Source organism: Molothrus ater, chromosome 6, assembly GCF_012460135.2.
Source record: "Molothrus ater isolate BHLD 08-10-18 breed brown headed cowbird chromosome 6, BPBGC_Mater_1.1, whole genome shotgun sequence".
NCBI lineage: Eukaryota > Metazoa > Chordata > Aves > Passeriformes > Icteridae > Molothrus > Molothrus ater.
In genome coordinates, this window is record NC_050483.2 from 17146084 (window position 1) to 17158723 (window position 12640).

Here is a 12640-nt window from a genome sequence, read left to right on the forward strand (position 1 = left end):
TTGCATAATATCTGGCTTACATAAATTCCTTTGACATTTCAAAAATCTTCCAGAAGTGTACATGATGTTGGAGACTAAACTGTATTTCAATGCTGAGAACCCATTACTGTATACTAAATATGGTCACAACAATCTCTGCTCTCCTGTACAACAGCAGTTTCTGATAAGTGATGTTGTTCTAAACCAATTATAATTATTAAATGGAAAAAATCCACATTAATTAGAGGTGTCATTATCTCACTACAGCTGGGCATGCAGTTCTTCACAAAGCTCTTCCATGTAAAATAATTATCTATGTACTGTGAACTCAGTCACTACTCATAGTCCTCAAGCAAATGCTCTTTCCTTGGTCTGGAGTCCTGACTTAAATGCAGTTGTAGATGGATGCTTTTGATTAACTGTGTTCACATCATCATGGGATGTCTCTATAAAATAATAACTTGCTGAATCATAAGTATTTAGACTGAGTGACTGAAATTCCTTCCAGGAAAGCTGAAGGTAGTATCTTTATCCTGACTTCTCAGACAGAATGTGTTCAGCTAAGAATGTTGCTACAAATACAGGGAACTGAAAACAACAATATTTTGGGTAAATATTTGAAATGACTTTTGTCAGTATGTGCATTTCTTGAGAATTTTGTAAGCTTCATGTAGTAAAGATATAAAAGGTTTCAGTAAATATAAAGGCTACAGAGAAAAGCTTGAAGCTGTGGTAATAAAAGAGGAAAATTAATTGTTACCAGTGATCTTAATTCCATGATGTCTCTGTCTGCCACCTTTGACAGTAAAAGTGATGCCCTATAGTGCCCAGGTCTTTAAATGAGGAAGTAGTAAAATGTTCATTGATGTCAGGTGTTTTAATTTATTACTGCTTGACAGAAAGATTATGAACATATATTACAAAAAAAATCCTTTTGGACAACAGTGATGATTTTTTTTTGTCTCTTCCATCAGAGAAAGGTAAATTTCTGTCTGACACTATCAGTTATAAAGTTTGAGTTGCTATGGAGCACTGCAGTCCCTTATCTTCATAAAGAAGATGCTTCTTAGAAGTGTTAAAAATGAAATTCTGTTTTGGATTTCATTAATAAGAACTTAGAGGTAATTTGCCAGAAATAATGTAATAGGTACAGTTGTGAAATCATAATTACGTATTTATCATGGTATCAGTCTGCTTAGAGGCTGTTTTGAGGACTTACTATTTTTCACTTTGATCATGATTTTTAGAAGTGACAAGTGATTTTGATCATTTACTTTAGGGCTTTTATAAGGCCAATGCAGAAAATTTTCTGCAGAAATTTTAAATTTAGGGTCGCAGTTCTATTATCAACAGTCATATACTTCATCCACTTTCTGTTGTTGGGGAGAGAATAGGGGAGTAGTGAGGGGGAAAAACACTACTGTGAAAACCAAAAAGGCAGACCTTCATGTCAATTAAAATGTAATGTTCTCATTTTAACTACAACCACATTGAGCTATGGCTGAAATTAGGTTAAGTCACTGTCTTTCCTGGGCTTCTTCCCACCACTCAGAAGAGGTAACTCTGAGAATTTCCCTATCCCTTCACTCCCCTGGCCTGACCTTCCCTCACCTTCCCTTCTCTGACCCTTAAAGCACTGTCCCTGGGTGCTGGAAGCACAGGGAAGCACCAGGGCACACACAGTGTTGGCAGCTGTGGCCATGGCTTGTGATCTGGTTGTTGTGATATTGGTGGGCATGACAGAGCAGGCACCTCTTGTGCAGGCAGATTGCCAAGGAAAAGGCCCCATTTATTGCCACTTTCTTCAGAGGCTCACCTCAGTATTGCATAGGTGAAAACAGGAAAGGCTGAAGAAATTCATATGGAGAGATAACCCATGCAATTCATATTTTATAGGGAACGTTTTCTTATATTGATACTATGTTTTCCACAAGAAAATATTTTGCCAATGAAAAATGACAGGATCAAGCAAGTTCTTGTTTTACTGTCAAATCAGTGGTGGCAGTGATGTTTTGAACATATGCAGTGCATTGAACATTTCACCTCTAATATGGAGAGATTCAAGTGTAACACAAGTAAAATTGATCTGTGATGTTGGTGGGAAGGTGGATTATCTTGTGAAAGGTTCCAAAGTACCACAGTGCAATAGTCTGCCCCATTTTAGAACAGAGTTTGCCCGCTGTCCTTGGCAGTGCCAAGGTAGTGGGCAAGGGCTTACTTAGCTCCCTTGCAGTCAGGAAATCAGCTGTTCTGTGGACAGACCTTTTTACCCAGGTAAAATTTATTAGTTTGCTTAAAAAGTCACACAAGGGAGAGATGAACACAATCACCCAGGAGAGTGAATGGAAGTTAATGAAAGAAGAGTTAATACAAAAATCTGAGATCTGTATCTCTGTTCATTCATGTCTTACCATCTTTTATTCACACAGTCTTCTCAGCAGTTCCAAAACTCCTGCACTTCATTCTTCCACTTTGTGTGCTGGTCCAGCATTCTTCCTTTCCTTATCAGCTAGTGATCATAATTTGTGTATTATTTGTCTTACTGCTTTTGGGTATAATTCCAAATTTGTTCAGTGAAGGCAGGTAAAAGTGTTTAAGCTGTTAGAGATAGAAGCCATTATAAAAGCCTTGTAAGAATGATAATGAACTGGAGGAGGTTTGCATTTTCTTTTTTCTTCGTTTTCTAAGTGGCTTTTAGGTGTGTTGAACTTGATAAAGAGGAGATCCTGTTTGGCGGGTACTCTGCTGTTACAATTTCTGCAAGCTGTGGGAATGAGGGAGGGCATTGCAATTCTATATATAAAGCATCCAAGCTTGAAGAGGGCAGCCTAGAAAGTGGCAGCATTGGCACTGCCTGCTTGGAACAGAGGGGAGCACTGAGAACACTGCCCAGGCAGGGCGTGCATCATGCTCCCAACACTGGTATTGCTCATCTTCTGCAGTTTCCTGCACTCTGCCGGTAAGTCTGGGGTGCCTGGGCTCCTCTTGGTACATGGCTTGAAGGAAAATTGTAGTATGACATCACATGATGTTCAGATTTTGTTCTCCTTTCCCACAAACTGCGGAATTCAGTTAACGTATTTTCTTCTCTTTTGCTTCATCTACAACCACAACAGGTTATTTAATAAATTCATGGCTGAAATAAAATAATTCATTCTTCACTATTTCAGAAAGTTGGTCACTGATTTGTTGGATTCTTCCCTAAAACTCATTCCTAGTTAAAGGAAATATTTTTAATGGACTTCTGTTGTATTTCCGAGTTGCCAAGCACCTTCATCTTTCAGATGTTCATGATCCGGTGTCCTAGCAATGTCATTGCAGATATATATGGTATATCTTCTGTGTAGAGTGGTGATCAAAAACATTTTTCTTTGTTATGTGAACTGCAGAAAGCATTAAGTATGAGCTATGTGTTGGCATTTCTTTTTTGACGAATTATGAACGAACCCTATGCTGGAAAACAGGCAAATTATTCTAGCCTAAAAATTTTACATGACTCTTGATGTATTCCTCCATATATTATTCAGTACAATCCTTCAGTCTTTCTGTCTTACTTTTTTGATCTAACCCACCTGTATACCAGATGAATGTTTAATTTCTGAAAGAAGATTTCATAGGTAAGTTCATTGGCTCTGTAGCTACTTGGCCACCTTACTCATTATTCTTCCTTATCCTATTACCTGTGGATTTTTGGAGAATAAGTCTTTTTTGCCATGGTTTGGCATGGTTTAAGATGTTTGCTTGTTTTTTTTTTTCTTTTTTCATCTCTTCTATATATTCTCTTTACTTACTAGTTATTAAAATTAGAATTTCAAGGAAAGATTTCAAGCTGCTGGAAAGCATACTTCGCTTGCTTTAGGTGAAACAAAGTTAAATTTATTTCTTCTGTGTTGTGTTTACAACATTTAATGAATCATGCAGTTCAAATTGCATGGGGACATTTATTGCTCTTAAATCACTGACTTAAACTGTAGCATGAAAATAATTAAATATAAGCAACTGAACCCTTTAGTAGACTCTCAGAGCCAATTTCTAACCTCAGCTGTATTGTTAGAAATCAGGTGGAACTCCATTCACTGTATCAGCACCATTGTAACCAATATCAAGTCAAGTACCTGAATGTGGGTCCTAACCCCAAGTTTTGCTGCCTGCAAGAGCAAAATCTCCATCTACATGACTTCCTGGTTTAGATAATAGATGTATTAATAGAAATACTTGCAATCAAAAGAAAATTGCTGTAGACACTTACACAGACACAAGCTTTATATGTAAACTTGGCCATCCCAAATCAGAATTTTTTCTACAAATGACTAAGTTGAATTTAAAGATAAAAACCCTAGAAGCAGGATCTAGAAAATTCTTACAGAGCAGTTTTGTCCTTTGGGATATGTCAACATTTCAGGTCCTTGGAATGCCTCACAAGATTAGAGACTCTGAAAACAAGCAAATTTCATTCTGTCAAGGAAAGATTTGAAATCAGGCAATTTTTGGATGTTGATTTGTACGTTCTTAAATAGGACAAGATGCAGGGTACTCATTGTTTTGAACTCTAGATCCAAGTGTTTTATCCTCAGAATGAGTCTGACCAAAGCCAGGACTTAATTCTCTTCTTTATGGATCTGCATCCAAGTTCTGTACCTTGAGTCTGTCTCTAGGTAGAAATATAAATATTGATTATAAGGACATATGTTTGATTATTTGATGTGGAATCTTATGGAAAGTGATAACAAGAAAATCAGTAAACATGCTTGAGTTAAAAAAAATCTGCAGAAGCTTGAAACCTGATTAAAACTGTTAGTTCTAGTCTTTTTTAATACGAGGTGCTGATTCATTGATTAAATCAAGGCTTCACCTCTTTAGCTATTTCAATAATCAAAACTGCATGGATCCTTTTGAGAGGTTTGTATACCATCATACTTTTTCTTATGAAGTATGTAACTAGGAAGTCACCTTGATTTGTGCTGTTCACATATCTATGTTTGCAAGAGACAAAGGGAGGTAAAAATTTCCTATTGAAGAGAAATCATCATGAACATGTGCAACTAATAACTCATATTAGAGCTACAGCTTTACCAGTACCCTCAGTGTTAAGTTTAATTTTAGGCTTCTATAATTTGTTTTAATGCTCTTGTCCTTTCCAGAACATCTGACATTTCAACATTTCTGTTTGTCTCCAATTAGAAGAGAAAAACAGAACTCTTTACAAAACAGACATTTTAAATTATTTCTGCAAGTTGGAAGTACAGAGATTTCATTTCAGTGTTTTGTTTTCATTTTTTTATCTGATTTGAAACACTTTGATTGAAGCCAGTTCAACATAAAATTGTATTTTCCCATAGGGATTTTTCATAGTAACCAGAGTATAGGAACAAAATTACTAATTTCTTCATAGTACGTCATGTTCCCTGGTTTGTACTGCTGCTGTGAACTAGACAGGCTGACCACACAAAAACTGCACTTCAACAGATATCATTCTCAAGGAAGTTGGCCAGCTGGAGAAGAGTGGGAATTGGAAGTAAAACCTTCCTTTATCCAAGAGAAGTGAAACTCTGGGTAAAGTTCTACTGAGATAATTCAAAATAAGTATTTCTGTTGAGATAATTCAAAATAAGTATTTAATGTCATTTCTCAAAGGAAAACAGAATACTTGCAGTAATAGTAAAATGTCAGAAATGAAGATTTCAGTACTTTAGAAATCTCATTTAACACTAGGACAGCCTTTTAAATGAAAAAAAATCTTAAATTATTGCAAAATACAACTTCTACATAGCCATAGTACTTGCTACATCTGTACAATCTCCCATTTTGTGTGTTTCTGGTTGATAGTGTTGCCAGGAAGATTTAACTATTCTCTTCAGAGTTAAATGTGAGAAAAAGAATGTACATGCTGAGAATAATTACTGTACTGTAATTAGTATAATAGTTTGATCTGACAGGATACTGATGGGCAGATAGTCAGCAAATGGCTCTGCATTTGTTTTATTAGCTAGTCTTTGGGCAAAAAGTTAAAGTGGATTTCATATCCATAGTTATTTTCAGTCTAACCCTTGTACATGTCCATATAATCCAGGATGATTATTATGCTCAAATTTAATCTAAATACAAAACCTGAAGTGCATGTTAAATTTTGTTTGCCATGCTTAGGTGCTGGAGTTTGAAAAGCTATCAAACAAGCTTTGTGAACTGATTTGTCTGTTCTAATCTAAAATATTTGTCCATTAGACATTTTACTTTACATCAAGCTCTCTAGATAGATCTGACTTGAAGTAATGTTTTAGGTGTATATGCAATTCCTGCAAAGCTAATATCCTTGGAAGGCAGCTGTTTCACACTTATAAATCCCATTCATAAGTGTTTAAACTTTAGGATTAAGCTGTAATGATTGGAAAACTGTAAAGCCAATAATACTAGATTATTGAACAAATGCAGGTATCAAAATCCAGGCATTCAAAAAAGGCAGCAGCAACTCAGGCATGAAGAGCGTTAGCTTGAAAGCCACAAACTGACCTTTCCTTTTTGTGGTGTGCTTACTGTGATGCACGGTTCACTAGGAACTTGGAAGGAGCATGCTGGATTTTGGAAATGCCTACTGAGTTACAGGCCAACCATGGAGATTTTCTAAAACTCTGGCAAAATCTCAAACAATTATTGGCCAGTGCTGACCAGTTCTAGACAGCAAGGCAGCATGAGTAGGATTAGAATGATTTTGTGATGAGTGTGTCAGACAATTTGGGAGTGGCTGAGATAAATGCCATTTTAAGCTATGAGAACAATTAGGATGGGAGCACTTAATTCACTGAATTTATATCCTTGATTTACTTCCCTTATGCCTAAATATTTATTGTATACAATTCTACCGGTATAGTATTTTAGCTCTTAAAAACTTAGATTTATTTATCCAGATAACATCTTCATTCAGCAAGTACTGCTTCATAGAAGAATTGAGGTATAGACTGTTGTGAATGTTGGAGATGTCTGAATCTGAAATCCAAAGCAAAAGGATGTGCTGAAACACTCAGTTCCAAAATTCCCTCTTGTGCTTTAACCTAGCCTTACATAAAAGGTAGAGCCTCACCTGTTTTCCTGCAGCCCTTGAGGTAGCACATGGCAAATACTACCTCACCTTCAGCAGCACAGCATGGAATTGGCTGAGAGTCTGCTCCAGCTGGTGAGCTCCCTGGAGGCTTCCACTCACTGCAGTATCCAAGGAAGCAACAGCACCCTGCAGAGCTGTAGTGTATATATAGATATTTATGTGGATTTGGCCTGGTTTATTTGATGAAAGAAACCTTCTGGCACAACATTTTCTATATTGCAAAAGATTCTAAACAGATAATAAAGAATTGCATGGGTTCTACAAGATACTTGCTCCTGCTATCTTAGAAATACCAGACATGAGAAAATTTAAATCTGAGTAGCACATTTCTGAAGCACCTCAGGTCTTTATTCCTGCATCTTGTTTAGGTTTTTTACCACCCAGCTGTTGACTCTGAAAGCTCACTTCAGCAGTGCTGGAGGAAAACGCTGGGTGAAAGAGCCTTTGGGTATGCGTGAGAACGTGGAGCAGTTGTGCTCATGCAGCAGGTCTGTGTTTGACATGAGAAAGGAACCACACTGCACTCAGCATTTGCTCAACATTCCTTGGCTTCTCCTAACCAAACCAGGCTTTGTGAAGAGGTGTGTGGAAGGGAGCCGGTGACAGCTTGCATCATTCTGCCTTAACATGAACAGCAAAGGCAGCAACTACTCCTGGGGATTTCCTGTCTTCAGCTCCAGATCCCACGGTTCTTGTGAACAGCGCACAGGACAATACTTTCCCCATATTTTCACACTTTTGGCTATTCCTTCCACTGCTTCTACCCAGATGGTGAAACAAGAACTCAAAAACATAAGGAAATATTTATCCCACTTTTTTGTAACAGGAACATAGGATTTTAGTATGAAGTGTAGGAGCTTTCATATTGAGTAGAATTTCTGGCAAATTTTGGAAACATTTGTTCGGTACAGAAGAATTTTCTATTGCCTAATTATGTAATAGGAATTATGTGATTTTCCATCATAATTGTCATTCATATTTGTGTGACAGAGCACAATTCATATATGCTGACCCTGCTTTAACTTGCAGCATGCTTAAAAATAAATAAATATACAAATATTCAACTTCTTTTGCTCAGAGGATAACTTCATTGTGTTGTCTTTTTCCTTTCACAGCTTTTGAAGGAAATTATTGGTCCCCCATTCTTCTCCAAAAACAGAAAGAATCTCTACAAAGAAGTAAGTGTCTGACCTGGTTTTAATGTTTGCATTCAAGTGTGAGTGACAACTCTATTCAGTATCAAGCCCATATTGCAGAAGGCAGTGTACAAACCACATAATAAAAATAAATCTTTGCCTCAAGGAGCATATGTTTTGAAGCGTTAAATTTTAGAAATTCTAAAAGAAGACTTTGCATGTAAAAAGATTGTAAAATGCATTGCCTCACTGGGGTAAGTTTTAAACTAAATGGAAAGTGCTTCAGCATACCATGCTGGGGTTTTGATGCCTAAGGATAGAAACTGTGAGCAGTTTAATAGCCTTCCACGTTTAGAAATATGCTATTGGGGTAATTTGTGTGATATGTTTGATTTTCATTCCTATATATTGCTGCCTAATACTATCTAAAAATTTAGGTTATGGATTCTTTTGATATTGCAAAATCCAGGAAACTAAATAAGCTCATTCTCCATATAGATTAGGTCTGTGAAAATTATTTTAAAGATTTCAGGTTAAAACAAATTTATATGCAAATGGACAATCAGAGTGTGGAATACTTATTCCTCACCTTTATATCCAGCAGCCAGAGTGGGGTCAGAGTAGGACAGATTTCTGCTTCAGTGTTCAGCTGTGCCAGCTGCTACCACACTTCTGGTAGTTTACCAGCAGTTTTCCCTTAACTCCAAAGAATGACTTGTGTGCATCCATCCAAATCCAAATCTGTATGCAAAAGTAACTCCAGCCACCTACTTATTGTAAATTTGTGCTAGTCCTTCTGAGTATGAAAAATACAAATAGTAAGGTACTACTGTCTTATTTGTGTAAAAAAATCTGCAATGCCAAAACAAAAGAAATTAACATAATATTTAAAATATTAACTATCAGAAGTATTGTTGGAAAGGCAGGTATCCTTAAACTGTTAACTCATAATTAAAATTCAATGGCAAATTTTGACTGTAGTTATTGTGGAATTTTCTGCTACAAAGAAATTTTGGTTCTGTTCAAAATGATGGTGGACAAGGATATGGAAGCCAGAGCACAGGGGAGTGGTAATCAGAAAAATCTCAATAGCCTCACATAATTCCCTGAACTGAAAATAATTGGAGACTGAGAGAATATCTGTGGAAGTATAAATGCCTGATCTGATGGTAGTCTTCCCTCGGGCAAGCTGTTAATGGTCACTGCTGGAAATAAAATACAGAGCTACATCAACCCTTAGGCAGAACCAACATTTTTCACATGTCCTTTTCTGAAGAAATGTGAGGCACTGACTTCTAAATTTGAATTTAATTCAATAGTCATTTAGTTTTCCATGTCCATGGCAAGAAGGAATGAATGTCATCATGCAAACATGATATATGTTATGGGATATGATGTTACTCTGCTACAGGATACAGAAGGCTATGACCCTTCTGAAAACACAAAATTTTCACAAGATCCTTTCTAAAATAAGTAAGGACACAAGTCCTAATATTCTGAATTTTTTTCTATCCTAGTCTATTTACAGACAATCTACCTAGTAATTAATATTTTTAAGGTTTTACAGTAAAATATGCTTTGCTTCTGCATATCATTAGAAATCAATTCTCTGTACTCCAAAGCTTGTTGCATTCCAGTGGCCAAATGAAATTTTTTATCCCGTTTGGGGTAAATGTGGAGGTGTAGAAGAAAAATAATTATATAAAATGAAAATGTATTATAATATGCATTTATTTAGGCAGAAGAAACTGAAAGTGGCTTGAATTAGGAGAATTCTCATTCAGTATAAGCATAGAGAAGCTACATGGAGTTCATCTGTAAAGTAAAAATAGCTGAAAGACTTTTAATCTGACAAAAAATTCTCAAATATTCAGGAACTCATCTCTGTCTGCTCTATGTTCTTACAGCAAGAGAAACAGTAGAGCATGGATATAGACTAATTAAAAGAAAATCTCCAGATTTTATTTAGTAAAAGCTGAACTCAAAAGACAAACACATAATCTGGATTTAAACTTGCTTGAGTTATTGACATTCCCATTTGTTATTTTTCTTTGATAAGATTTAAATAAAAACAAATACAGTGACCATGCTCCTGTGTTTATTGAAAGGGGCACCTCTTGCACTCTGACCATTGTGCAGCCCTGGGTAATCATTCCTTGTCACACTCTGGGGTTTGGTGGTCAGTATCACTCAGGCACAGTATATTAAACAAGCTGGACTTGGGCATGAAGGATCAATGATAACAATCAGACAATTCCTATTTTCCAGTCAGACCTTCAGGACACAACAGAAGTGTGGAAGAGGAGTACTTTTTGCCAGCAGGTAACTGCTCATTGGGAAACAGTATTTTCTGCGTGACCTGGATAAAACCAGTAGCATTCTGCAGTTATTTGATCTCTTCTCTACAGTTAAAAGAGATGTTTTGGCTTTAAAACAATAAATATAAACTGCATGTAGACTTTGATAAACTTATCTGATACTTTGTAACTCTAAGATATATGCTAAGATACCTGAGCTTCATATGATAATATAAGCAGAAATAATTAAAAAATGAAAGTAACAATCTTAAGTCTGGAAATGCAAAACTGAGGACATGATTTTAGGTACTTCAATAAAATTATCAGTTCAGAGGGACTGTTCAAATGCTGTAAGTAGGTGGAGATCTATCTAACAGCTGGAGTTGTATCTCTTTTTGACTCATTTCCACATATGAACATCTCTCTGTTCAGATGAACATTCCAGACTACTTCTTAAAAATTAAAACTGATTAAAACAATCCATATATTTATAAAAATGGCTGGAACTTCATCGCACAAATAGACAGTTGAGAGAGTGAGGAATTACAAGCTGGGCTTTGAAGACTGTCTTTGGATATCTGGTGATTGACTATGCGGTTAATTATGATAGGGTAATGCCATAGCTTGGTAAATGCTGTGCCTGAGATGTTAAGGCTCTATCCAGTAGCAAGCTGTCTCCTTTGCAAACAGATCTAGCAGACTGAAATAAAAAGGTAAATCTTTATATTACCCTTAGGAGTTGCAAGGGCTTTTCCTAATCTAGGAAGTTAGGGAATTCTCCTCTGCTTACAGTAAATGAGAATATTGCTCTCACTCCTAATATTGTTTCACTTCCTGACTTGAGATAAAATTTTGAGATTACAAAAGAATAAAAAAAACAGAGGGCTAGAATGTTGTTTACAGAATTAATCTGAGCAGAAACTTATTAGCTTGTCCAGTATTTTATTTGAAATGCTAATTAGAATGAGCAAATATGCTAAATCCATGTTTCTTTCTCTTTTGTAGTTTTGAGCAAGGATTCCTGTTCTACCTGGGGAGGAGGGCATTTTTCAACCTTTGATAAATACCAGTATGACTTCAGTGGGACTTGCAACTACATCTTTGCTACTGTATGTGATGAGACCAGCCCAGACTTCAACATTCAGTTCCGTCGTGGGCTGGACAAAAAAATTGCAAGGATCATTATTGAGCTTGGACCTTCTGTTGTCATAGTTGAGAAAGGCAGCATTTCTATCAGGAGTGTTGGGTAAGATTCTGTCATGAATGGGGCATGAAGTGTTTAGAGAAGGCAGGGAGTTACATAACAGCTGCAGGGAGTTATATAGCAGGTTCACTGATGACTGCTTTGTGTCAAAAATGAATTAACAAATTACTAAAGTTAACACACCTAACTGAACTCTACTCCCATTGCTTCCCATCAAGCACTCATACTCTACAACATTCCCTTTATAGCTTTCTCTGATCTTGTCAATTTTCAGTCATAATTCTTATATTAAAATGCCATAGACTCTCCTCAGGAGAATCAGCGTTAGTTTCACCACATCAGCTTCATGGTTCTTGAAAGAAATAACTGTGCTCTAATAAAACCAAACCAAGTGAAGATGCCAAGTCCTGTGCAAACATTGTCAGTAGTACAATCACTGCAACCCATTTTTTGGTGATCCTACTATGAAACAGCTCATGTGGATTTTCAATCAACAGACTTTCATATGTTTTGAAATGTCACAGTTAAAAAGGAAAAAAATTCTGTTTTATGTTGCTGCAAGTACTCAGACTGGGTATGTATCATATCCAAAATAAATAACTAATACCTGCATAATCTTGCTATGAGGTTGGTTTTCTCTTCTCCCCTTATTTCAGTGTCGTTCAGTTGCCTTACACCAGCAATGGAATCCAAATAGCACCTTATGGACGCAACATCCGCCTGGTAGCCAAGCTGATGGAGATGGAGCTGGTGGTCATGTGGAACAATGATGACTACCTCATGGTTAGTAAAATGTTCTCATAGAGCAGAGAAGAAAATTGTCACTGATTTACTGGAATGGCAAGAACTCTCTGAACTTAGTGGGTGCTTTTGCAAGTATTTACTATTTTGATATTTATTATTTTCCTGTTTTATCCATTCCTCTTGA

At 36.5% G+C, this 12640-nt stretch overlaps 1 protein-coding gene across 1 annotated transcript in view; it reads left to right on the top strand.

Moving 5' to 3' along the window:
* Positions 1 to 2886: 2886 nt before the first annotated feature.
* Positions 2887 to 12640, top strand: part of MUC6 (mucin 6, oligomeric mucus/gel-forming) — a 43089-nt gene continuing 33335 nt past the window's right edge. The window contains exons 1-4 of the mRNA XM_036383203.1: positions 2887 to 2938; positions 8191 to 8253; positions 11514 to 11754; positions 12369 to 12495. Coding sequence (XP_036239096.1) covers positions 2887 to 2938; positions 8191 to 8253; positions 11514 to 11754; positions 12369 to 12495 — 483 coding nt within the window. The remainder of the gene's footprint in view (positions 2939 to 8190; positions 8254 to 11513; positions 11755 to 12368; positions 12496 to 12640) is intronic.